Here is a 27,867-nt window from a genome sequence, read left to right on the forward strand (position 1 = left end):
TCTTCATTCAAGCAACAAACATTTTTTCAGCACCTACTATGTGCCAGGCTATTTAGACACCGGAGACAGAAAAGACAAAACTGCATCTCTGCCATCAAGGAGATCACATGGAGGTGAGGGAAACAAGTAGATACAAAATATATTGACCATAAATTAGATGTTATTAGGTGAGTGTCATTAGCAGCTACAGGGTTCAGGAACAACTCTGGTAGGTGGAGGCAAGTAGGGGTTTCAAGAGGTGGAAGTTAGGAAAAGGAGGATATGTGTGTAGAGGCATCCAGATGGTGCCATGATGCACGTGAGAAACAGCAGGAAGGCCAGTGCACCAAAGGGGGGGCAGTGTGTAATAAATCCTTACAGGAGGGGGGAGCCAGGTTGTGGAGCTCTTTAAATGCCAAATGGAGGGATTTGTGTTTAATCCCATAGCTAGTAGGGAACTGATGGGGTTGGCTTATAAGAATGCTGTAGGGAGACCTGTGCTCTAGAAATATGGCTTGGCAGCTGTGGAGAATGGACTTTACTTGGAAAATACAGTGTTCTGAGTTATCGTCCCTGCTCTCCCCTCCCCTAAAGTCATAGGCTTTTGCAGTTTGTTTAAAAAAAAAAAAAGATGACTACAGTAGTCCACCTGAGAAATGATGAGGACCTGAAGTAGTGTAGCAGCTTTGTGAGTAGCCACAGAGTTGTCTGTGGGTTTCTGAGTTTGAGGTGTCTGTGTGACATTTGGAGCTCAGAAGACACTGTGGTCAGTGGTTAGATCTAGGAATCATTTGTCTGGTCATGATAATTGAGGTCCACAAGATAGACGCTGTAAGGTGAGAAGAGAGAAAAGCCCAGGGCGAGAGGCCTTGGCTCCACATCTTGTGGTTGCATTGTGGGGGCTGAATCGGTGGAGGACTGAGAAGGGGCTGTGGGATGGTAGGAGACAGAGAGTGTGAGGCAACCTCAGAAGAAAGAGCACCAGGCCGAGAGGGCTCTTGTTCCAGTTTCCTTTTATGGAGTTAACATTTTTATAGTTCTTCAGAATTAGAAGGGCTTTTCAAGTAACGGGGTTGTTGTCCAAAATAAATGAGTTAATGAGAGGTTAGTTTTCTGAATTCTAGCCCATTCCTAGAGGCTACCTCGGTATTGTACGTGGGTATCCAGAGTGTGCTGGTAAACTTTTAAAAACTGGCTCCAATTACTCAAATAGTCTTGAAATGAAGTGGAATGTAATCCTCCATGCTAGTAAGTGAGTGAGGACCAGGCTTCTGAGAAAGGCCATGCCCCCTGGGGTCCAATGAAGAGCCAAAGATGGTTTTCAAAGCTGGCTGGCTTTTTTGAGTGTGGCAGTTTGCCAGAGTACAAATGAAATGAATTTCTATTCCTTAGTAAATGTTTGGCTTCTTAATTTACTTCTTTTCATTTACTCCTTTAAATTATTTTTGTTTTCAGTGTCATTTAGAAATCCTCTAGGCAATTTTGCCCCAAAGTAAGAAGCAGATGAATTTTATGCTGTGCACCAAGGCATTTCATGATCTCTAATTATTCTAAAAGGGCCATAAAGCACTGTGTAGCTATAATTGGTGCCTTAAGGTGTTGGCTGTTTTGGAACAAATCCGATCGTGGCCAATTTGAGTTTTTTAAGTAGTCTCTTTTACTGATTGTGGAGACATTTTATTTTTAAATTTCTTTCTAGTTTTTCAGTATTCACTTTTATAAGATTTGGTAATTCAGAAAACAGGATGCCCAAGGCAAAATAGTAGGCTTGGGTATGTTGACGACTTTGTTATCCCTAAAAGATCAGTCTCAGGTTAATTGACGCATGCCTTTGGACTCAGCCAATCAAAACACTCTTGTGTTAAGGGGACTATTAAAAATATCCAAAGTATACTCACTATTCTAACTTTTCATAGCATTTCATTCATTCGCTTATCACTTGTTGAGAGGAACTTTTCCAGTTAGGAGGAAAAAAAGCAAGGGACTAAGAGAATGAGCATGTCCTCTGATCCTTTATGTTAGGGAGGTTGACTTGGATCTGGAGCCTATGTTGGAGACTCTTAAGAGAGACAGATGGATGGATAAAACGGGCCTTGGAAGCTGGGCATAGGACTTTTGATGTTGTCGGAAGGAATGCTTCTTGGTGTGCAGCCAAGAGTTTGTCCAAAGAGTCTAGTTATGGGAGGAAAAGAAAAGGGAGAATTGTAATCTGAAGGTGACATCGAGTTGGTACTCAAGCTAGGGAAGACTTATAAGTGTTTGAAGATAGGAGAGAGAGTCATGGGGAAGGGAAAGATGGAAGGTGAAAGAAGAAATGAATATAATAGTGAGAAGATTGGGAATCCAGATCACTGGTAGAGATGAAATTAGTTTTACAGAGGAGAGGAGCATCTAGAGGAAACAATCATAGATTTCTCAGGAGGAATGTGTGGAAGTAAAGACATGATAGTGGAGGTCATTTGAGATGGTTTCTGCTTTTTTGATAATGAATTTAATTTAAGGTTAGGATTAGAAACAAATTTTATTTGGTCATGGCAAGAGGGGCTTAAGAGAACAAGTCCAGATGAAGGATTAGAACAATTTTCAAGGAGGGGATAAAGTTACATGGTAGCTTTACCTTGTAGATTATAAACTCATAGCATTTTTGATCCTTGATTTAGGTACAGAACTACATAGCCAATGGTAAGACTCTAGGAGTCTTCTCACTAAAATCCTTGTACTGTAGGCTCGGGTAAAGTCTCATCAATGGGCTTATTTCCTCCGCCATTGCAGGTAGAAACTCCACTTTTCATCTGTTTAGAAATAAAAAGGCATGTGCAGCGCATTAGTTGTCAGTGTCTTATTTTTTTAAAATAAAAGTGCCATCTATGATTTCTGCCTTCCCCTTCTGTCTGTTTGGAATCTTCTCCACTTTGAGATTTCTTAAAATGTTTAATTTATTATTATTTTGTTCCAGCTGGGTGGTACAGGAGATGTTGGACTTGGAATGGGGAAGACCTGGGTTTGAATTCAGGCTTTACTAGCTTGGACAAGCCACTTATCCTTCCTTGGCCTCAGTTTTCCTCATTTGTGAATGAGGATAATAGTGATGCCTATCTCATGGCGTCTTCTTCAGGATCCAGTGGGATAACATGTCTATACAAAGCACTTTGCAAACAAATCTGAAAGCACTATGGAAATAATAGCTGTTATCATTTCTCCTGTCACTGTCATTACTTCCGGTGACTTCCCTCTACCCCAACAGAACCTTCACTTACAGCTAAGAAATATGGTTATGCAAAGAACAATCCCACACATGGGCCATGTCTGACGTTGGATTCTTCCTCTGTGTTCACTCTCCTTACCTCTGGAAGATTCATGTTTCTCCATCAGCAGTCTGAGATCCCAGTTGCTCCCTGCATTGGCCAGAGTGAGGATGTCATGGGATCAGGGCGCCACGGCTAAACAGGCATCTTCCTCCTTCTCTGACAGACCGCAGGACGGAGGCTTGGGGAGGCGGCCTGAAGTCACAGGGTCATCAGCATCCAGGGACTGTGGGCCTTTAAAAGAATCAGAGCTACTCTCATGGTTTCAGCGTTTTCTAAACTTTTCTTTTCCTCTCTCCGATGTTTGTTTTGACCTTTGTTCCAGCCAGACCTGGCTGTATACACGGAGTGGGTTGGGAAATGATTCTCAATTTTGTGTGTGTCTTTATATTTTGATGTCATTTGTTAGTCTCTATGTTAAGACTTTTGAAGACACTGTTCAGATGGACAGGTGAGAGCATCTGACAGACTGAGAAACCTCTTTTGTTCTTGCATCTAAGCCATTTCCGACATACTTTTCACCACCCTGCCCAATGCCCCCACCTTCTCATTGAGGTCACTGAGTATCAAGCTCTATGTTGGGTTGATATTGAGGACCTTGTGAGATTTCTCATGTTTCTTTAATTCTTCACACTTTTTCATTTTAGATTTAGAGCTGGAGAAGGACCTTATTAGAGGCCTTAGGTCTTACCCTTCTCATTTTCAGATGAGGAAACTGAGGCCAAGAGAAGTTAAAAGACTTGCCCATGGTATTGATAAGGGCAAGCTTCAGTTTTCTTTATCATTGTCTTCATGTCTTCTTAAGTACACCAGTCAAACATCAGAATATTTTATTTCTAGATCTTTGATATTGTGAAAAGTGCTGCTATAAATATTTTGGTGTGTATGGGATGAATGTGATTCCTAGTGTCCTCGGTCATCTTTGAGTATATCACTAGCTCTTCTGAAAGGGGCCACACCATGGTGAGCCATAAAATGAATATAAATTATAAATCACCAGCTGGCCAACTTTATGATGATACGAGGATTTTTTAAACATAATACTTTTTTAAACATAATTTTTTCACCAAATATTTATCTAGTGATTTATACATTCTATGGATAATATGTTGCCTTCTAATAAATAATCAAATAATTGAATGAATTGTTCTTTTGTGGCTTTCGAGTAAATTTCATATGTAAGTAAATATACTTTATGCAGCTGCTAAAAAAAAAACCCAACTGTAATTAATTATTTCTTAAGCCTTTGGGATCATAGGATCATAGCTCTAGAACTGAAAGGGACCTTAACTCATCTAGTCGAACCTCATCCGTTTGGTAGAAGAAGCTATGGCCTAAGGGAGGGCGTGAGACTTGGCCTCAGATCATTAACTACCTCTGAGGTGGGATTTGAATGGAGGTTTGGCCATTTTTATGAAGACTCTGGTGAGAGGCTCCTGGCAGATGGGGGCTGACGGAAATCCATGACGGAAGAATGATGAAGAGCAGAATAACAGGTATCATCAAGGAGATGTATAATGGGAAATGATGGTGGGCTCATCCTAAGGCACAAGTTAAAGAACAGATAGGGACATAATATTGAGAAAAGAAAGACAAACAGCCAAGGCCTCTGGCACATTGGTTGGATCTCTTCTTTGGCTGACTCGTGGACAGACATGGTCAAGAGTACTATGGGATAGGCAGGTGTAGGTGGGCTTCAGTCTGTGTTGTTGGAGGGAATGTCCAAGCCTAGAAGACTCGAGCAGAGGCATACGTGGCATGCTTGTCAAATTGGAAGGAATGGCTAACAAGTGGGATGACAGAGGAAGAGTCCAAATGGGTCTCAACAGTTCAGAGTTTGGTGCTAAAACAAATGCAGCAGACTTGAATGGAGAAAATGTCAAGTCTTAGTATTCCAGAAATCAGCTTCACAGGATTGGGGGAAGACAAACATTAAATAGTTGGCTGAAAAACATCTGGACCACAAATATGAAGGGAGGCAAGAGTGTGATGGTAACCAAAACTAATGCGATCTGGGGCAGTGAGAAGAGAGGGAACGGCGGGGAGAAGGCTCAAAGGGGGTATGTCACCTCTTCCCTTCCTTCCCCCGCCAACAGCTTTGGGCCTTTATGGTTCAGTGATTTCATCATTGGAGTATTACCTTATCTGATGACAAAGTACAACCAGTTATTATTTTTGGAGATGATTTCTTGAGTTGCCATGACCAAAAATACTTTGATTCTGGTTATGAAGTTTTCCAAACTCAGCTAGGCTGACCTTTAGTTAGCAGTGCCATTAGACCCTTACTGGTGAAATGGAAATAAAATTTTGATCTGTCAAACAACTGGACATTTTCTTTTTATGTTATTAAAAAATACCTCAAATTTATTATGGTACATGATAAGAAGTATTGAGGAAGGGATCAAAATTTATTTTTTGTCATTGCTATTGTTTTCTTAATAGTGTTTATTAAATATTGGTGACCTTCCCCACTGTTTGCACCTGTATATGATCCAGTATAATTATAATGTGTAATATCATATGTGTTGGGTTCTACTTTCAGAATCTCTATAACATTTTACAGATTCTTATGTATTTTTGTCTCCTACCAGATAGTTCTGATAATGACTGCTTTCAAATTTGCCCAGACTATCTTTTATTATGAGTGATGTCCCTGGAAAAGCAGGTTGGGGAGGGATAACATCAGGCAATGTGGGTGATTTAAAAACAAAGATGATTAAAAATTTATTAAAGACTGCTAAGGTAAGCCCTACATTGACTTTTTAAAAAAGTGTTTGGCCCTTTTTTCATATACATTTGAACTCATTGGAATTTTGAATTGTATTAAAATAACAAATTTAGGCATTTCTAGCATAGTCAAATGTTATTTCATAGACTTTTCCTCGAGCTAATCAGGTCTTCCTTTGTTTTACAGGGTAAGATATAAATTAATTAGTCTAGTATTTATTGCTCCTCCACAATCTGACTCGACCTCTATAGGTTTTTTCCTTCAGTTCTGTTGATTCTTCAAAAAAAATTCATATTACTACCCTTCTTGTTCTATATTTTAGCTAAATTGGACTGCTAGCTCTTTCTTGGTCTCAGCATGTATCCTCTCTCCCAAATTTGTATGTGGGTTTTTCTTAGATTCTAGAATGTATTCCCTTCTCGTTTTTGATATCTTTCTTACTAGTCACAAATTGGCTAATGAATTTCTTCTCATTTCCTAATAAAATATTTCATTGTACTTCAGAATTTTTGAAAACAGTTGATTTGTATCTGAGCCCTTTGGTAAGGATTGTTAGAAATATATACATGGTTTTACATAAGAATCTTTTCATTATGTATTTTTAAAATTCCATATTTTTCTTTTTATCTTTCTTTTAGATTTGGCCAAGTCTGAGAGAGGAATATCAAAGTCTCCGTTGTTGTTCAGTTGTTCAGTCATGTCAGACTCTTCTGTGACCTTGTGGACCATAGCACCCCAGACTCTTCTATCCTCCGCTCTCTCTCAAAGTCTGTCCAAGTTCATGTTCATTTTTTCCAGGATACTATCCATTCCATCTTCTTCCATCCCCTTTTCTTTTTGCCTTCAGTCTTTCTCAACATTAGTGTCTTTTCCAATGAGTTCTGTATTCTCATTATGTGGCCAAATATTTGACCTTCAGCTTCAGTATTTGACCTTCCTGAATTAGCCTGAATTAATTTTTTAAAGCTCCTTGCTGTCCAGGGGACTATCAAAAGGCTTCTAGAACTAGCCCCACAATTTGAAGGCATCAGTTCTGTGGCACTCAGCTTTCCTTACCATCCAACTCTCAGAGCCATACGTTGCTGTTGGAAAAACCATAGCTCTAACTGTATGGACCTTTGTCACCAATGTGATATCTCTGCTTTCTAGTATGCTGTCCAGATTTGCTATTGTTTTCCTTCCACGGAGTAAGCATCTTTTAATTTCATAGCTGCAATCACCATCCGCAGTGCTCTTTGAGTCCAAGAATATAAAATCTGACACAGCTTCCATTTCTTCTCCTTGTTTGCCAGGAAGTGATGGGACCAGTTGCTAAGATCTTAGTCTTTTGGATGTTAAGCTGGCTTAAAGCTTACACTCTTCTCTTTCACCTTCATCAGAATGCTTCTTAATACTGTTGACTTTCTGCCATCAGAGTGGTATCATCTGCCTGTTGTTGTTATTTTCCCCAGCAACCTTAATTCCAGCTTTTGATTCCTCCATCCTGGCATTTCACATGATGTACTCCGCATAGAAGTTAAATAAATAAGGTGACAATATACAGCCTTGTTGTACTCTGTTATATAATTTTTTGCTATCCCTTGTCTTGTAATTCAGTTAACTTTTCTTTTGTTACTTTTGATGCTTTGGCATTTGGAACACATAAATTTTGTATTGATTTTGTTTTATTGTCCCTAGATTCTTTCAACATATCATAATATCCTTGTTTATCTCTTATATTGTAAATTTTGGGTATTTATTTTGTTTGACAGCATGATCACAAGACCTACTTTTTGAGACTCACTTGATCCATAGCAAATTTTGTTCCAACCTCATTTTTATTCTTTGTTTTTTAGATGTTTCTTGTTAGATTGGGGTTTTCTTATCTAGTCTTTTTCATTTTATTGGATTGTTTTATCCATTCACATTTAAAGTTGTGGGAGTTGGGTTTATATTTTTCTTCATTTATCTCTTCAGCATTGCTTTTTTTAAAAATTAGAATTTTGTTTTGTTTGTTAGTCTTTGTCCATATAGTACTTTGTCCATACAGTGTTTTTTGCTTAATCTACCTTAGAGTAGCCTGTTCCTACTCTCTTCTCCTTACCCAAAGACCTCCCCTCCCCTCCCCTCCCCTGTCCTCTCCTCTCCCATTCGTCACCTCTTTCCTAGTCTTTGAATTTTACTTGATTCCTTTTTTTTCTTCCTTTCATTTAGTTATCTATTTTCTTTTCTCCCCCTTTTAAAAAAATCTCTAATTAAAAATTGTCCCTCTCTTCCCTCCCTTCAACTTCTTTTGTCTGTTGTTTTTAAAAATTTTAACCTCTTTTTTTCTAAAAAGTCTTTCATTACCTTTTTCACTTTCAATCTATTTTAACCTCATATTCTGTGATTCATAGCCTTTCCTTCTTTGGGGCAGCTAGTTGGATCAGTGGACAGAACAGTGGGCCTGGAGTCAGGAAGACTTATTTTCCTGAGTTCAGATCCTGCCTTAGATAGGTCATAGCTGTGTGCCCCTGGGCAGGTCACTTAACCTTGTTTACCTCAGTTTCCTCATCCATAAAATGAGCTGGAGAAGGAAATGGCAAAGTACTCCAGTATCTCTGCCAAGAAAACCCCAAATGAGATCCCAAAGAGTCAGACATGACAAAATGACTACACAACATTCTTTCTTTAGTCTGTGTTCCTCATGGAATGAAGGCTTAAGGTGTTTCACTTTCTCTTATTCTTAGAAAGAATGTTGTTCAGAGGAGGCGTGACACTCTCATAGGGCAACAGCTTCTATCTCCCATTACAGAATATTAGTGTGTTCTTCAGTGGGACTCCCTCCTACCACTAAGCTGGGAGATCCTTTTCAGACCCTCCCTTTGCTATCTCATTCATGCTCCTGAAGTCCCTCTTCTTCCTGAGAGGAGACCAAAGAGTTATTTTCTCTTCATCGTTCACTCTCTCCTTTTATGAGCCTTCCCTTTCTGCACTTTAGTCCCACAAAGTGCATTGGTTCACCTGTGGAGAGCTTGTGATGCTTATTACAGGTCTCTCCCTGTGCTGTCATCTCTCCTATTAAGGTTCCTCCAGATCACCTTGGGAGAGGAGAAGCACAGCCCTTCTCACTTGATGGAATGTAACCGCCTTCATTTTTGTCTCTGTACAATACCTCTCACGTAGTGGACCCTCCACAAATGCATATGGTTGCTCTGTTAATTGTCTGATTTCTTCCATCCTCCCATGCCAGTGTCCAGAGGCCTTTCACAGTCCCTGTTAGTCTCTGGAGAGGCTGTCTTGGGTCCCTCATTCCTACGGTGTTTCACTCGGAACTGAATATCAAACTAGGCAGTCGTGGCTGGGTCTGGTGGGTTCTGCTAGGCAGCCTCACTTAAGGAAGCCCTTAATCTTTTGCCTTTGCTTTCGGGGCCCTTCGTGATATACTCTGGGCCTTAGCATAAGGGTTTGCAGGCTGCTAAAACCACCATCTCTTTTCCTATGTGATTTATTGTTTAACCATACATTACCCATGTGCTAATGGGAAATTGAGTTTTTGAAGCCATTTGTCCAGTCCAGCGCTGTCTCCTCAGTTTAAGTGACCCTCAATTTATATTTTGGGTTGTGCTTTCACATCCAGTCGGCTGAATTGGCAAATGGCTTTAACCCTTTTAATCCTTCATTTCTCTATCTAGAAAAATGGGGATAACCCCTACCCTGGAGAGCAGGAGATTTTGGTGGGAATCTCTGTGCACTAATGAAATGCAGTGCCAGTGTAAGATGCTATAGTTCTGTGAAAAGGCAGGGGGCAATAACTCTGGGACATAGGCACTTGACCTGTGATCTCCCACGAGCATCTCGACCTATTCTAAGCTTTGGTTTCTGTGGAGGTCAGTTCTCCTTTGCCTCCACAGCGTCCGTACCATAATCACCCTAATTTGGGCCCTCGTGGGCTCTCCTGTGGACCATTGCAGTGCTTCCAGATCGTTCTCATCGCAGTCTGTTCTCTCTCTCCAATTCATCCTCCCCAACTGCCAGATTGATATTCCTCAAGCACAAGGATGACTCTCTCCTAGATACTTTGTAGAACCTTAATTTTGATTTCTTTTGCTAGGTAAGTAGAGATTGAGCTATATACAAATGATCATTCTCTCTAGAGAGTGTAAGGTTGAATGTTAAATAACAGTGATAGGATCTCAAGGGCTCACCTAGTTCCCTCCCTATCCATGCTTAATTATAGCTTAAATGACTAACTGCCAAAGCAGTGGAAAAGTTGAATAGTCTAAAAGTCATCCGAAGGATCAAAGGTTTTCCCATTTTTACATGTATACACAATCTAATAATTAGAGGATTTTTTTTTGGCCTAGTAGTCCTCCCCTATTCACATGGTAGATGCCTAATAAACATTTGTTGAATTTGCTTGAATTGGTAGGGAGCTATATAATCTGGCTTAAAATGTATTGTTGAACAGAACGGATTGGTCCGTGACCTGTGCCAGCTGTTGTCACTGTGAAATTTATTTTCTTTCATTCTCATGGAGCAAAGAACTTTTACACTTATTGGAGGAAGAGAGAGAACCTTTTTCTTGGATTATTTACCAGAAATTCACATTTGGTTTGGCTTGGATGATGTTGGAAGACAGTTGAAGAGTCTCTCTGCCTGTCAAAGCCTAGGTCTGTGATTGCTGCTCACCTGATTTTTTTGGGTGGGTTTTCTAAATCACTGCGTCCCTTTGCAATACATGCCATTGTTCCTTTCTAGACACCCACTCCTTGTTCATTTGAATGGCTCTTTGTCTGGAGGCCGGTTGGGAGAGGACTTGGGGGGAGAAGCGGGGCTGGACTGTGATACCATCTTTCTCTGTTCCCAGCACTTGAGGATTTGGGGGGCAGGGGGAGACTAGGCTGTCAGAAAACAGAAAGATGGGACAGTGTGCTTAAAAGTATTGAACTATTATACAGAATCTGATAAGCTGGAATGGAGCTCAGCCTTGGCCCAGCACTGCCAGCCGCCCTCCAGGCCTGGCTGACAGTAACTGCTTTCTCTCCCATTGGCCGCTGGGTGCTTTGTGTTACTCCTTTTCATAAAGTGAATTAATACTGAACCTTTGAGAGAGAGAGAGAGAGATCTGTGCAGAGAAAACGGATAAACAAAATGAAGCAAATTGTGTTTTTCCATATTCTGCGTATGATTCTTGCAGTTACGTCTTTTGTTGTGTGCCACTGTTGTCTTAGGCTACTGACTTGGCAGTTCTGTTTAGGGCAGTTATTTCTTAGTGTGTGTGGTTTTTTTTTTATCTATATACTTTTAGAGAAGAATGAACTTTTGGGGTTTTTGGAGTAGAAGACTTCTTTACCACTCTGATGTTGAAAACGGCCTTTTGTAATCATTTGTTGTCACTGGACTAGTTCTTGTTTTCACACGTCTGCTTTTAAAAATTCTTTACTAACTCGACTTTGTCTTCCAGCAAAGGGTTGGATTTGTAATTGGCTAGGGCTGTAAATCTGCAGGGTGCGTCCGTGTGACCCGGGAAATGAGACTGGTTGCAGGAATGAGACAATGGAAGGATGATGTCCTAATGCAGCCTTCTAGACCTTTGGAGTGGGTGATTGGATGGCTGGGTAGGAAACAAATAAAAACATCTGAGCAGCACGATGCAAGTGACTTCTAAGGTGATGTTCCCTGGCCAATTGAATGTTCATTTCTGCCTTTCAGAACTTTGATTCTGACATCAGTAGCGTGGGAATTGATGGCTGTTGGCAGGCAGACAGCCAGCGGATCCTCAATGAGGTGATGGTGGAGCACTTTTTCCGACAAGGAATGCTGGATGTAGCTGAGGAACTCTGTCAGGTAACTGGGAAACCAGTGGGCATATGATGAGAAAGGAGCACAAGCAGAATGTGCCCAGCACTCGATCACCCTGAAGTAGGGGGCGAGTTTTCTGCTGGTCATGGTTGTCTGTATTAGCTATTTCTACTTTCAGAATCTGGGTCATTACTGGAGGATAGTTTTTTTTTGATGTTTAAAAAATTGCTCTCGTAATTGGGAACCAAATTTTCCATGTTCCTCCAATTTACTTGGGATATCACCTTTTATGTGTTAATCATGCACCCATTCTGGCCTTACCTTGGTATATGGTTTGAGATGTTGGCTTATGCCTAGTTTCTGCCAAACTGCTTTTTCCCCAGCAATTTTTGTCAAATGTTGTATCAGTGGAACAGATTAGGTATCCAATACACTGTAGTAAATGACCATAGTAATCTAGTGTTTGTTGAGTAGTTTTAAAGAATTATCATTCATGATGAGAATTGCTTTTCTCTAGGCTCTTCTATTCACAAGGCCTTTCTTGTCTTTGCTGTCTGACTCGACAGAAGGACTGAGGCCAAAAAGCAGGGTTGGATTCAGGCCTGCTTTCTTTTCCATTATCTTTTTTTAACAGGCAAGGTGAATGTGGCATAAAAGAGAAAGATAGATGCAAGTATTGATCTGTTTTCCCCAGCCTCTGGAAATATTCCTGATTAAAGAGATCTGAAAATGTGCCCCAGAATTAGCAACCCCACAAAAGATACTTTAATGTCTTTTTCAGGCCTTTTGATATATAGCACAGTGGTTTTCAAAGTTTTTGGTCTCAGGATTCTTTTCCACTCTTAATATTATCAAGGACTTCCCCAAGAGCTTTTGTTGGTGGGTTACATCTCAATATTTCCCATAGCAGAAATGAACATGTCTTATTATTATGAAAATGTTTTTGACCTTATGGACCCCCCTGAAATGGTGTCTGGAGGAGTCCCTAGACCACAATTTGAGAACCACTGATTTAGGGACCTCAAAACATTTTACAAGCTTTGGTATCTTTTGTTTTTTGGATGAGAAAAGTCTAGACTAAGTAACTTATGTAGAACGAGGCTACAAAGTGAACCTCTGATCTGAAAATGGAATGTCACATTTCAGTCATAGCTCAAGCTGAACTTAAAACCATCCCTTCAGGAACTTGGAACTTGTGTTTATTCTGTGGAATTCCAGAGGGATGCCTTTTAGACAGAATTAATTTTAAATTATTCCAAATTTCCAATGCTAGTTTACTTTTCTTTTTATGCTATTTTATAGTTCTGACTAAAAGTGACGAAGGAACTTTTCTGCATTTCAGGAATCTGGATTGTCTATAGACCCAAGTCAAAAAGAACCATTTGTGGAATTAAATCGAATATTGGAAGCATTAAAAGTCCGAGTTCTGAGACCTGCTTTGGAGTGAGTTACTAAGCTGGATTTCTTTTGAATATCTTGAACAGAACGGGAGAAGAAGGGAAGAAACATTTATGTGGTGCCCACTACATGCCAGGCACTTGTTAAGGGCTTTTTTTTCCTTCACAAATACTGTCTCATCTGATCCTCTCAACAACCCTGGGAAGTAGGTCCTATTATTACCATCCCCCCCCCCCCCCCCTACCATTTTATAGTTGAGGAGACTGAAGACAGAGATGAAGTGACTTGCAGAGGCTCACACAACTAGTAAGGGTCTAAGCAAGATTTGAGCTTGGGTCTTTGGAGCCCAGGCCTAGCACGCACTCTCCACTGTGACACCAGCTCAGTGCCCAGAGGATTTGGGGTCTAACCTTCTTCTCTAGTAAAAACTGGCTGTGTGACCCTGAGCGCACTCTGCGACTGTAAATAGCAGGGAAGGTACCAATCTACCTGGGTAAAATGAGAAGTTCCTTATCTGGGAGTTCTCTTGCCAATAGAATCGCAGGCCCAGCCCTGTTCCTTCCTGGAGAAAATTTATTGGGAGAAGCATTGGATGCTAAGCTCTTGGAGGGCAGGGATGGTTTTAATATTTCCTTGTATGTCCCCGGATCTGAGACCAGGGCCTACCACACAGTAAGCCCTTACTAGGCATTGATTGATTCAGATAAATGGACATTTCCCGGGGCAACTTTTGGAGACTTTGATCAAAATGAACTATTTTATTTTAACTGAAATTTAGACAGTGTATGGTGATTTAATAATAAAAAAGAAAGCAGCCAGGCCTATATTTATTTTTGGTTTTCATGAGAAGAAAGGCATTCTTGTACATCCCTTGGCTTCCTGCTCTAGGAGAGTCCTACTCCCAGAGTGCTTGTTGACTCTCTGGGTTCCCCACAAGGTGCTGGGTCATAGGCTGCCCCTGAAGGCATTTGCAGACATTGTTCATATTAAGTGATGCAGACCCAGCCAATCTGAGGTTGTGGTGTGCTTGGGGGGTCTTGATTCCCATTAGCATCATCCTAATGGGAATTTGTTTACATGCTCTCTTTCCTTGTGTCCTTTAACCTGTGGGTCACAGCCCTTTGTAAATAAAGGGCTTGTAAAATGGAGAAGATGGAGGCAGATGTGGGGAGATGGGGTTTGGGACCCTGTCTGCCCCTCAGCATGGAGACAGCAGCTTTCCTTGGAGCAGGTCAGTGCCTCAGTGCCCCATGACTTCCACGTGCTGGCCCCTGAGCCCCAAGCCTAGCCCTACCTCACCTCCCCAGTGCTCAGAACCAGCTTCATTTTATCCTTGAAATTCCTGTTTTCCTGCAATGGGCGTTGGAGTGCCTGTCCACCTGGATGCTTCTCACCTTTGGTACCACTTTTCTGGCAGTTTGTAATTTCTCCTTCTCCTCCTCCCCCCTCTCTCTGTCTCTCCACTTACTCAAAATGTGAGGCTTAATTTCCTGACTCAGGCAAAGAGTGCTGGAAGTTCTGGGAGAGGCTCAGCTGCTCCATCAGAGCAGAACTGTAGGATGGCTGGCCTTCCTCCCTGACTCTCCTTCCTTGTGCACATCCCTGGGGACCTCGGCTCACCAAACATAGCAAGTGGAAATAAGGGTCCAAGAGGCCTCTCTAGCCTGTGGGCCTCTGAGACTTGCAGGCTGGGCTTATGAGGGTTGAACCAGATGAGAATGGAACTGGGAAATCTTTTAACAAAATAAATGAGATCTGTCTTCTAATTGTATAATAGTATGATATTTACTATTAAGGTCTTGTATCTGATGAGGTGCTAATGATGGACCCTGGACTTTCCAATGCGGGCCCAGTCCCTGGTGTTCCCCTGAGGCATCTGGCCCACCCCACGCCACCCCACCTCCATTACTTTAGTTTACTTCATACTCCTTAACCCCATTTGGACCCCTTTCTGTGTTAACCTCCAGACAACCTCAGGCTGCTTGGCCTTCCTAGATCTCATCCAGAGCTTCCCACAGTCTTTCTGTATAAAAGTGTCCATCATGCCCCCATTAAATTGCACAGATGTTTAGAATCTGCCCTGCTTGTATTAGCTTCAAAAATGCGTAGACTCACTAGAACTCTAACCCACCCAACCAGTGGCATAATAAACTAGCTACTTGGACTAGAAAGGCTTGAGTGATTGAATTCTTTTGAGGCAGACCCGCCCTGCACCCTTGCTTTTTGGGGTTCTTAGCACTCCTAGACTGCAACATATCTATGTGTTGTGGAATATGGTGTAAGGTTGTTGGTCTAAGCCCAACTTCTGCCAGAATCCTTTCCAGTTTTCCCAGCAATTTTTTTTTAAATCAAATAGAGCATTCTTTCCCAAATAATTTATGTTTTCTAGTTTATTAAATATTGGGTTATTGAGTTTCATTGTTTCTGATTTTCCCTTGTTTAGTCTGTCACATCACTCTACCTCTCTACTTTTTAATGAGTCTATGATTTTAATATCTGCTTTGTCATATTGTTTGAGGTCTGGAAGCACTGGTTCCCCTTGTCCCTACTTCTTTCCACCATTTCCTTTGATATTCTAGATTTTTTTGCTTTTTCCCAAATGAGTTTTGTTACTGTTTTACTGAGTTGTATATAAAGCAGAAAGGTCAGATACCCTCATGCTGGGGAATCAGGTTAAAATGTAATTTTATTTTTTATTTTTAAATTTTATTTAATTAAATTAATTAAATTAAAATCTAATTTTTATATTTTAATTTTATTATTTAATTTTTAAATAAAAATACAATAGGACATAGATGATGTTAATATATGGTTTTCTAAGTTAATATGAAGCTTGCAGGAAAATTTATATTTTGGTTTAGTGGCCCTTGTTTCTATTTGAGTTTGATGTCTCTGCCGTAGAGTATCCCTGGAATACTTAACAGCGTGCTGCCCCTTGGAGCTTGGCCTGAAGGCCTCCACCATATTCATGCTCCCTGCTCCCAACCCTGCCTTTCCACATTTGCTGGCATCCCTACCTCCATCCCACTGAAGCCTTGGACTCTGCCCCTGGAACCAGCCTGGCCTCTCAGGTGGCGCTAGAATATCCAGAGTCCCGGGCCTGGAGTCACCAAGACTTTGGCTGACACCAGCTGAATGAACCCTGGACAAGTCACTTAACCTGTTTCCTTTGGTTTCCCCCAACCTTTAAAATAGGGATAGTGATAGCATGTCCCTTCTGGGGCTGTTGTGAGGATCACATGAGATGATAATTGTAAAGTCCTTAGCGCACAGTAAGCATTGTGGCAATGTTAGATATTATGAAGCTCTTACCATATCTGAGAGTAATGATCACTTCCCTTTGCAGACTCAGCTTGTCGATTTGAGCACAAGCCTCACAGTAACACAGCGGTTGAGCTTCATGATCGGCCTGCCGTGTTAGAGCTTGGATACCAGGGTCAGCAGCAGCACTGAGCTGTGATTGCCTATGTGCTCATTAAGTTCCATGTGTCATTTCATCCTCTCTGCCTAGTCCAAGATTTGGTTCCCTCTGATTTCTAAGGAAATGAATCAAAGTTGCAGTTTTATTTGCAACTTTAGAAAGGGGGAGGGAATAAACATTTGCATAACCCCTAATGTGTGCCAGATACTGCACTAAGTGCTTTACTAAGTGTTTAATTTGATAGCCACAGCAACCTTTTTGGGTAGGTGCTATAATTTTCCTTATTTTTACATTTGTAGACACTGAGGCCAACAGAGGTTGAATGACTTGCTCAGGGTCATACACTTTGTAAGTGTCTGAGGCCAGATTTCCACTCAGGTCTAACTGATTCCAGGCCCAGTGTTTTGTCAACTATGCCACCTTACTCCCACCAACTTCCTCACGTACATTTTTAGTATTGGGTGATTGAGCAAATTTAATATCTAAAACTTTTTAAAATTTCTTAGGATGTGTGGTTTTGAAGTGGTGTGCATGTGTGTGCATTTAACGTTTTATATACTGACATTTGCCTCTTGCCATTTTAATTCATTAATTTACTTGGAGTACAGATCTCAGGTTTTCTTGACTTGTTCTTAAATTTGGGTCAGGGAGAGCAGAGGGGGAAGTGGTAATGAAACCAAAAAAATGACAAGGAAGGAGGAACACTTAATATCTGTATAGTAGAGAGAGGGCAAACGTGAAGAGGGGACATAGACCAGGAGGGCAGGTAGATATTACCATGTTCATTTTGATGTTATCAACCATTTACCAAAGGTTTGGTCTAAAGAGACAAATAGAATCAGTTTCCCTCTTAACCAAAGGTTTGTCATAAGAACAAATGGAATGGGGTCCCCATCGTAACCAAAGGTTTGTCCAAAAAACAAACCAAATGGAGTTCACCCTTACCAAGGGTTTGTTCAAGAACAAACAGAATGGGGTTCACCTTACCAAAGGTTTGAACAAAGAACGAACAGAATCAGACTGTACCTGTGCTGTAACATGCTTATTTATTCTCATTAAGCCAGAGAATCATCCATGATGGAATCAGATAATGATTCTGAACTTAGAGGTAAACAAGCTGAGGGAGACCCTTTATATACTTAGAGCAATCCTAACTCAGAATGCCTGTGTCAACCAAAATTATAGTCTCCATATGTGTTAACCATAATATGAGAAAAGAATATCTTAATAGGATAGATTATAACTACAGTAAGATAAGAGAAGTGTCAGTGTCAATAGATTCAGGATGTCTGTGTTTCTCTTATTAACATGACTACATATAGCATAACATGTGTCCCTAAAATACCTATTCAGTATTCTTCAAGATAGTGTCTGGTTCAAGGTGCCTTGTCCTCAGTAGTCATAAACAGAACACTGCTCTTGGTCAGCTTCATCCTTGTAGTTGCTGACACAGGAGGGGGCATTTTGATTTCATTCCGAGAGCAAAACAAAGCATGTCTGTTATGCCAGAGCATGAAAGGCATTGTGGTAGGTTAGGTTCAGAGGGGGCCAAAGAAGTCTTTCTCCTGATTGGCCAATCCAGATTTGAGGCCTTTCTCAGGTGATGGAGGATTCAAAATAGTTCACAATTTGTACTTTTCAGAAAGTTCCGTATGGTAGCTTTATGGTTTCACACACAGTATTTTTCTGTCCTTTGTACATGGAAATATTAATATTTGTAAAAGTTCATAATAAAATTTCTTTTAGAACATGGAAAAATCTATCTTCATCTTGTTAAGATAAATGTCTAAGTGATAGGAGAAAAGAGAAGAATTCTTATTAACTTGTGTTCTTGTCTAGTTGAAATCCATGGCCAGGTCCACATGACTTCCCCTTCAGCCAAGCAGCCCTGGAGCTGCTGTCTGTTCTCTAGAGGTTCCTCTTCCCTCATTCTCTCCATGGCTTTTTTAGTCCCTCGGCTATTAATTCTGGTCGTGTTGCCCACATTGTAAAATGGATTTCATCACCATCCATCTTGTTAGAGTCTAGAAAATAGTGTTGGGCCTGGCAGTGGTGCTTATGCAGCACTAGTAGAGAAATCTAGGCCCTTAAGAGATGGGGCACCTTGCCCACGTGCTGGGAGAATCCCTCCTGTGGCCTGCTGGCTTTTCCAGGCAGCCCCTTGGGAGCAGCTCGTTGGGTGGCAAGTTTTCTCTGACATCCAGTGCTGCCTCTTGCTCCTAGGCCTGCCCTGTGGGGGAAAGCCCTCCTCCCCACAATAGAGAGCTCTTCAGATACTCCAGTGAGCCCTGAATGTTCCCCTCTCCAGGCTCAACATGCTCAGGTCTGATCCTTGTAGGATTCGGACTCAAGATGCTCCTTCACCATCTTTGTTGCTTTCTGCTACTCCCAACTTATCAACGTGTGCTGCAGATGTAAAATTAGAAAGCAAGGTGAGCAGGGTACAGCATCTATCGTCTCCTGGGTCCCTGGCGGATGGTGAATTCTGATGCCCTTTCCAATTTTTGAAAGATTTCCCACGACTTCAGCAGGACCATTCCGTCTTCCTTCTCATCAGTCTCTTGATTTAGGTACTCTTCCAATGTGAAAGGCCTTTTTTCCACTTAGCCTCTAGTAGCTGGGAAATGCAGTTTTTCAGTTAAGGTCACTTGAGTTTTCATTTTCGTTTTCTTTTTTTATTATTTAATTCCTAAGATCAGGGTTATGTAAGGTGATATCGCTGCAATTAGAAATCTTTTTATAGCAGATAAGGGAGACCAAAGAATTATTCACTAAGGCTATTGGAATGCTGGAGATTAGAATGATGAGACTGACAGCCTCAGGATTATCTTTAAATTAACTCTTAAAAAGTATTTTACTTATTGATTCATAAAGATCAAATGGTTGGTGTGCTCTAGACTTAAAACAAAGGTAGCCATCTTGGAGTAGTTCAAGAGCTCATTATATTGCAAAGACTTTTTAAGTTAAATTTTATTTTATTTTATTTTCCTTCACCCCACTCCCCTCCCATCCCCTTTTCCCTTTCTTTCTTGTAGGGCAAGATAAATTTCTATGCCCCATTGCCTGTGTATCTTATTTTCTAGTTGGATGCAAAAAACCTTTTTTGTTGTTGTTGTTTTTGAACATCTCTTTTTAAAACTTTGAGTTCCAAATTCTCTCCCCTCTTCCCTTCCCACCCACCCACCCTCCCTAAGAAGTCAAGCAATTCAACATAGGCCACATGCGTATCATTATGTATAACCCTTCCACAATACTCATGTTGTGAAAGACTAACTACATTTTGCTCCTTCCTAACCTATCCCCCTTTATTGAATTTTCTCCCTTGACCTTGTCTCCTTTCGAAAGTGTTTGTTTTTGATTACCTTCACCCCCATCTGCCCTCCCTTCTATCAACCCCCGCTTTTTTGTCTTCTTCTTCCTCCTTTTTTCCTGTGGGGTAAGTTACCCAATTGAGTATGTATGGTATTCCCTCCTCAGGTCAAACCTGATGAGAGCAACATTCACTCATTCCCCCTCACCTGGCTTCTCTTCCCTTCCTACAGAACTGCTTTTTCTTTACACTTTTATACGACATAATTTACCCCATTCTATCTCTCCCTATCTTCCTCTCTCAATATATTCCTCTCTCATCCCTTAATTTGATTTTATTTCTTTTAGATATCTTCCCTTCGTCTTCAACTCACCCTGTGCCCACTCTCTCTCTCTCTGTGTGTGTATATATATATATATGTATGTATATGTATATGTATACACACATACATATATACATACATACATACTCACATACACATATATATATATACACACACACACATATGTGTATATATATATATATATATATACACACATATATATATATATATATGAATATTCCCTTCAGCTACCCTAATACTGAGGTCTCATGAATCATACACATCATCTGTCCATGTAGGGATGTAAACAAAACAGTTCAACTTTAGTAAGTCCCTTGCAATTTCTTTTTCTTGATTACCTTTTCATGCTTCTCTTGATTCTTGTGTTTGAAAGTCACATTTTCTATTCAGCTCTGGTCTTTTCACTGAGAAAGCTTGAAAGTCCTCTATTTTATTGAAAGTCCTTATTTTGCCTTGGAGCATGATACTCAGTTTTGCTGGGTAGGTGATTCTTGGTTTTAATCCTAGCTCCACTGACCTCAAGAATATCGTATTCCAATCCCTTCGATCTCTTAATGTAGAAGCTGCTAGATCTTGGGTTATTCTGATTGTGTTTCCACAATACTCAAATTGTTTCTTTCTGGCTGCTTGTAGTATTTTGTCCTTGATCTGGGAGCTCTGGAATTTGGCAACAATATTCCTAGATTTCTTTTTGGGATCTATTTGAGGAGGCAATCTGTGGATTCTTTCAATTTCTATTTTGCCTTGTGGCTCTAGAATATCAGGGCAGTTCTCCTTGATAATTTCTTGAAAGATGATATCTAGGCTCTTTTTTTGATCATGGCTTTCAGGTAGTCCAATAATTTTTAAATTTTCTCTCCTGGATCTGTTTTCCAATGGTTTTTCCAATGAGATATTTGACATTGTCTTCCATTTTTTCATTCCTTTGGTTCTATTTTATAATATCTTGATTTCTCATCAAGTCACTAGCTTCCACTTGCTCCAGTCCAATTTTTAAGATAGTATTTTCTTCAGTGGTCTTTTGGACCTCCTTTTTCATTTGACTAATTCTGCCTTTCAAGGCATTCTTCTCCTCATTGGCTTTTTGGAGCTCTTTTGCCATTTGAGTTAGTCTGTTTTTTAAGGTGTTGTTTTCTTCAGTGTATTTTTCAGTATTTTTTTGGGTCTCCTTTAGCAAGTCATTGACTTGTTTTTCATGGTTTTCTTGCATCCTTCTCATTTCTCTTCCCAATTTTTCCTCTACTTCTCTCACTTGCTTTTCCAACTCCTTTTTGAGCTCTTCCATGGCCTGAGACCAGTTCATGTTTTTCTTGGAGACTTTTGTTGTAGGCTCTTTGACTTTGTTGACTTCTTCTGGCTGTATGTTTTGGTCTTCTTTGCTACCAAAGTAGGATTCCAAAGTCTGAGACTGAATCTGGGTGTGTTTTCGCTGCCTGGCCATATTCCCGACCAACTAACATGACCCTTGAGTTTTTCAGTGGGGTATGACTGCTTGTAGACTAAAGAGTTCTATGTTCCAAGCCAGCTCTGCCACACCAGCACTCCTCCTTCCCCAAGAACCCCCAACCCAGACTGGGCCCAGATCTTCAGCAGGCTGTGCACTCCTGCTCTGATCCACCACTTAATTCCTCCCACCAGGTGGGCCTGGGGCCGGAAGCAACTGCAGCTGTAGTTCTGTAGCTACCCCACCTCCGTTGCCCCCAGGGTGGTAGCCAAACCAGGAACTCCTTCCACTCCCACAGCTTTTCCCACTAACCTTCTCTGTTGTCTTTGGTGTTTGTGGGTTGAGAAGTCTGGTAACTGCTGCAGCTCACTGATTCAGGGCACTAGGGTACGCTCCACCCGGCTCCTGGTCTGGTTGGTCCGAGCCACCCAGGCTGCCTCTGCTCTGCTCCCAGCTCTGTGCAGGGTAGACCTCACCCAGAGACCATCCAGGCTGTCCTGGGCTGGAGCCCTGCTTCCCTCTGCTCTTTTGTGGGTTCTGCAGTTCTAGAATTGGTTCAGAGCCATTTTTTATAAGTTTTTGGAGGGACTTGGTGGGGAGCTCATGCTAGTCCCTGCTTTTCAGCCACCGTCTTGGCTCCACCCCAGTTAAATTTTATTTTCTTAAATTATCAAGCTTTTATTTTTTTTTTCCTTTCCCCAATGCTCCCACTTCCCATCCCTCAACACCCCCCCTCCCCACCAAAGAAAAAGAAAAGAAAAAAGAAAACCCCCTGTAACATAGCCAGGCAAAGCCCTGGGAATGCTAAGGAAGACCAAAAATGTTCCTGTTTGTGAGCTCACAATCTATGGTAAACCCAGCATGAAATCTATTGTGTATGAATAAGATGTGGACAATTGGAGACAGTATCAGAGGGAGAGCAGCAAGCTTATGGAGGACTGGGAAAGGCTTTATGTGGGTTGTGTGCATGAGGTGAGACGAGACAGGAAGTGAAGGTGAAGGAGTAGCGAGTTTTAGGTGTGGGAGACCTGTGGGGCCTGTGAAATTTAAACCTTGATTTGAGAGATGGGAGGACATATTATGAAGGGCTCTAAAAGCCAAGTAGGATTTTATATTTGATCCTGGAAGCGATTTGGAGCCACAGGAATTGATTGAACAGGAGGGATTGACATGGTCAGGCCTGTACTTTAGGGAAGCTGTCTTTGACCATTCAGTAGAAGTGGGGAGAGACTTGAGGCAGAGAGACCTACTGTTGTAGTAAGTCCTCCTCGGGGTTGGGGGGGGGCATTTCTGAGAGATTAGAGTAAGGTAATAGCAGCAGGCTTTGGCAGCAGATTGCTGTGGGGGTGAGGGACAGTGAGGAGCCAAGGATTACACTTGGGTTAGGAGCCAGGGGATGGGGAGGATGGGGGGCCCTTGGCAGGGCTAGGCAGGTGAGAGGGAGGGGAGACTTTGGGGGCAAGAATAATGAGTTTATTTTTGGACATGTTGAGTTTGAGATAGCTACAGGACTTCAGTTGAAGATGTGGGGGGCCAGTTGGAGATACAAGACTAGAGGTCTATAAAGATTAGAGCTAGACAGATAAGACTGGAAAATTATCTGCCTAGAGATGGCAGTTGAATTCATGGGTAGCCGATGAGATCAGCATGTGAAATAATCTAGTGGGGGAGGAGAAGAAAGCCCAAGAAAAGACTTGGGCTACTTCAGCTGTTATCAGGGAGTGTCTGCTATGGAGGGGAGCAGCCTGTGTTGTCACGAAGACCTAAAGGGTGGAGCATCTCCAGAAGAGGGTGATGGATAGGGTCCAAAGCTGCAGAGGTCGGGCAAGAAGGATGAGACCATTAGATTTGGTACCTTGGAGAGAGCAGCTTTGGTTGAGTGAGGTTGGAAAGCCTGTCTACAGAAAATGAAGAGAGGGAGAGGGAGAAAAGTGAAGGTGCTCATTGCACATGTCCTGCTCAGAGAGTCAAGGCACAAAAAAGGAGGAGGAACACTAGATGATAGCTAGTAAGCATGAATGAATCAAGGAGTGGTTTTGGGGTGGGGGAGGAGTGGATGTGCTTGTAGGCAGCCGGTAGATAGGGAGAGGTTGGAGAATAGTGAGGTGTGAGGGAGGAGATGAGGGATTGCTTGTGCATGCACAGGGCTAGCCTTGGCAGGGAAAAGGGTCACCTCCTTACGAGAGACATAGAGGAGGAGAGAGTGACCCAAGGCATCTGAGTGATGGGAGATGAGGAGGGGGCAAGACGAGGGAGCTCTCAGTGAATGACCTTGAGGCAAGGTTCTCAGCTGAGAGAGTAGGGGAGGGATGAGAAGGTTTGGAGGAGCCCTTGTGAGGTGTAGGAAGGGAGGTATAGAATGACTGCCTTGCCATAATGAGGGCCCAGTTGAGGTTATGTAACAAACTTGTAGTGGACCCAGTAGAAGGAGTAATTCAAGACTAAATCTTGCCCAGGGGAGGTCTTCAACAGAATAAGACGGCACAGTTGAGTGATTCACTAAGGCATCAAGCTAGACAAGGGAGAAGGCCAGCGCAGGGTGGATGGCCTGCAAAAGACTCTGGGGGAGGAGGGATTCAAAGTTACATAGAGGATGAAGAAAAAGTTTTGGGGTTACAGGGCAGAAGTAGAGGTAGAATGATAGACAAAGGAATTTCAGAAATGGTGCATATTGAAGATGGCGGCAAGATCACCCACCTCCCTTTTCTGTGCAGCAGCAGTGAGGTGGGAAGCCTAAGTTACAGGAAATGAGTACTAAGTTAAGGAATGGGAGTTTAGGGTGTTTGAAGGAGTGCACGAATGTCGACATTCTCTTGTTTGAGGGCAAGAGTTGAACGTTGGAGTATGAGCCATGCACTGATCTCCTTGAGGAAGGAAGGAGAATGTCCTAGGGGTCAGTCAGCAGATTCTTGATTGGGTGACAAATCTGGTTTGAATGAACCTCAGAGGAGAAGAGATTGCTGAGTGGTGGTTGAAGACGGATAGCCTTAAAGTGGTCGGAGTAACCAAAGAGTCTTCCAGCTCCCCATCTCACCAGTGAGTGAGTCAGGGTGGGGCAGAGGAGGACTGAGAACGCAGGATCAGTGGAAAGCAGGCAGGGGAAGCCAGGTCTCAGGGAGAGCCAGAAAAGGGAGAAAGCAACAAAAGAAGGTCTAAGATGAAAATTAGTTTGTTACCTCTGGAGCCTACGTTCCAGAGAGCCCAGCAGGAGTGCTGGGTGGCTTTAAAATGGGATGTTGGTGGGGTTGGTGTGAGCGCAGTGGGAATAAGGGAGCGGTCATTGGGGCTCTGAGAATGAGGTTTGAAGGAGACAGCTGGGGGTTCAGAATTCTTGGCCTGGGGTGGAGCATGTTATTCTTTGAGGAATGAGTTCAAGTAAGCAAGCATTTCCCCTGAGGGCTCAGCCTGGGGCTAGGATTGTCCCAGGGTCTCTTAGCTGGAGAGCAGGAGAAAGTGGGGGTGGGGAGGGAGAGAGCCAGAGAGAGAGTGCTTGGAGCCCGGTGCACTGGTTCCCCAGGGAGGTCCTGTCCTCCTATATTTGGCAGAATCCAACGACATATTACCTGAAAGAAGGTAACCTAATGTGTCCTTTGGGATTGCTAGAGATAAAGGAGATTCTTCTGTCACCTTTGCATTTCTTCTGTGCTTAGGATTTGGTGTCTGAATTATATTCATGAAGGTTTGTTTCACTGTTAGTTTGGATTTTTAATACTCACAATTGATTATCATCAAAGTCCTGATTTGCATCATTCTCCATAGTGGCTATTGGATATAAAAACATGTACAATAGCTTTGAAAAGGGGACAGAAATAATGGTGAATTAAATGGGTACTGGCTATCTTACATACTCTTTAGAAACAATGAATTGATTGTGTGCCTTATGTCATCTTCAGTGTTCATTGGTTTGGGCCCAGTGAGCCAGGTTTTTAGTCATACCATCAGTTTTGGCCAATCAGGAATGGCCTTCCATTTCACCTTGATGCAGCACTGTACCAGAAGTGGACTGTGTGCTTGTCTCTGTGTGGTACCTATGTGCCTCTGGTACCAGGCTTTCTGGGAAAGCTTGGCCAAGAGTGTTCCTGGAGCCCTGAAACAACAAAGTGTGGGAGAGAGCCAAGGGGGAAGGATTTGGGGGAGACAGATTAGGAAAATGGTGCTCCCATTATGGCGGCCTGTGGCATTGCTTACCTTCTGGGGCTGGGACTTCCCTCAGACTTGTCTAAGATTGATGAGAAGGCATAATCCTGAAACTTGTGAGAAGAAGAGCTAGTCCTCAGGCAGCCTCCTCTCCTCCCTCCTTTTATCAGTGATCCTGCTTATGCATGGGATGGGGGGGGGTGGGTGAGTGCTGGGTGAAAGCCTTGCCCCCTCCCAGGTAGGAGCACCAGGGTCCTGAACTTGAGATGAGTAGCCCTCCCTGATGCTTGATGCAGGCAATGTCTTGGGCTAGATAGACTGGCGTCAGTTTGCATACAGATGTCTTTATAAACACGGGGTGGGGGCGGGGAGGCAGGGGGGCAGAGGCAGGCATTTTCCAAAGTAGACCGGGGTAGTAGATTCTTTGATCTGTTTGGAAATCACAACCTACTGTTGTACCAGAAGCGAGCGAGACACACCACAGAGTATAAGTTTTAAGTGGAGAATTTATTAGCCGGCGGCCATTGGGGTACGGCACCACAAATCAATGGCAATGTGTTGGGGTGATGGCTTGGCTTATATAGGATATAGGGGTACAGAGTGGGGGGGGGAACAGGAACAAAGGTCCTGGCTGATCAAAAGATTCAGTCAGGTTATCGTACTAGTGGGATAATCTCATTTACATTCCTTGGTGGAATCACGGAGCCCCAGGGATATCTGCTGGAAAGAGTCTGCCAGGTTATCCTTCAGTGGGGATGGTCCTATCTGTTGACATTCCTTGGTGGAGTCTGTGGAGTCCCAGGGGGTTTGCTAAATGCCAAAGATATCTGAGTCCATTCTTTCTAGGGGTGCTTGTCAGTAGCTAGGGGTTTCTCAGGGGTTCCTAATTTTCCTTGTATTACACTACACTCCCTTCAGAGAGCTAAGGGGGAAATGCCATATAGCTCCCCTGAGACCCAGAAAGAGGGCCAGGGATCATGGCCCACTGTTGTTGGGTGCCATCTGTGCCAGATGGCAGAGTGTTTTGAAGGACAGCCGCTGTCCGGGGCCCTGACTGCTGAGGAGGACCAGACCCCGGTCACTGTACCCTCTGCTATGCAACTTATGGATCTCTAATTCATGGACGCCTTGGAGACGGGTCTTCTGGAACTCCAGAGTTCAATGGAGCATCTTTTGGAAAAACTGTGCTAGGAAGCTCCCAAGAATAGGGTCCTAATAAGGGCTAGAAAAGGGGGTCTTTGTGAGCCCTTGGTGTAAAAATTGTTCCAAGAGACTCAGTAAAAGGCATTTGTTTATTTCAGTGTTGGAAAAACCTCCCTCTTAAAACTGAGAGGAGGTGAGATGACTGTCTGACTCAGGCTCTTGAGAGAGCAGGTGAATGTGGGGCGCGTCCCTGGAGGGCGGGGAGGAGAGGCAAATGGAGATTCCTCGTATAGAGCTAGAAGTCTCCTAATGATTTTAGGATCTTGGAAAATTGTGATGATTAACCCTTAAGTGTCTGTGGAGCTTGTGAGTTGCCTTGAACTTAGTCATCTAAACATGAAGTGTTTCTTTTCTGTCTTTGGGGGAAGCATGTGTTAGAAGGATGAAGAAGCAGTGAGCAAAGCTAATAAATTGTGACACCACCGACGTCCTGAAGGTAGTTTTCTGGCTCTGAGGCCGCTTTGGGGAAGGCCCTGACCCTGAGCTGGTTGGTCTGCTTGGGGCGCTGGGGGATGTCGGCTCTTTGGTTTGGAGTTGTTGATTCCAGTAAAGTCTATATTTATTCAGAAACCCCATTTAGCAGGAGGAGGGCTTAAGGGAAGAACCATATTAAGACTTAAAGGGAAGAAGGAAAGGAAGGAACTTTTTTTTTTTATAGTTCTGGCTGTGTGCCAGGCACTGTGCTAAGCCTGTTACAGAGATTTCATTTGGTCCTCGCAGCAGCCCTAGGAGATGGGGGCTGTTATTATCTCACTTTACTTACAGTTGAGGGAGCCAAGGTAGAAATAAAGTGGCTTTCTTGAGGTTACACAGCTAATATGTGTCTGAGGCTGGAT

The 27,867-nt window shown here is 42.5% G+C and overlaps 1 protein-coding gene across 1 annotated transcript in view; it reads left to right on the top strand.

The window, feature by feature from the left end:
- Window positions 1–27,867, top strand: part of RMND5A (required for meiotic nuclear division 5 homolog A) — a 75,906-nt gene that overhangs the window by 31,733 nt on the left and 16,306 nt on the right. The window contains exons 3-4 of the mRNA XM_036750459.1: window positions 11,686–11,820; window positions 13,118–13,218. Of these exons, the coding sequence (XP_036606354.1) occupies window positions 11,686–11,820; window positions 13,118–13,218 (236 nt within the window). The remainder of the gene's footprint in view (window positions 1–11,685; window positions 11,821–13,117; window positions 13,219–27,867) is intronic.

This window comes from Trichosurus vulpecula, chromosome 3 (genome assembly GCF_011100635.1).
Source record: "Trichosurus vulpecula isolate mTriVul1 chromosome 3, mTriVul1.pri, whole genome shotgun sequence".
Classification (NCBI taxonomy): Eukaryota; Metazoa; Chordata; class Mammalia; order Diprotodontia; family Phalangeridae; genus Trichosurus; species Trichosurus vulpecula.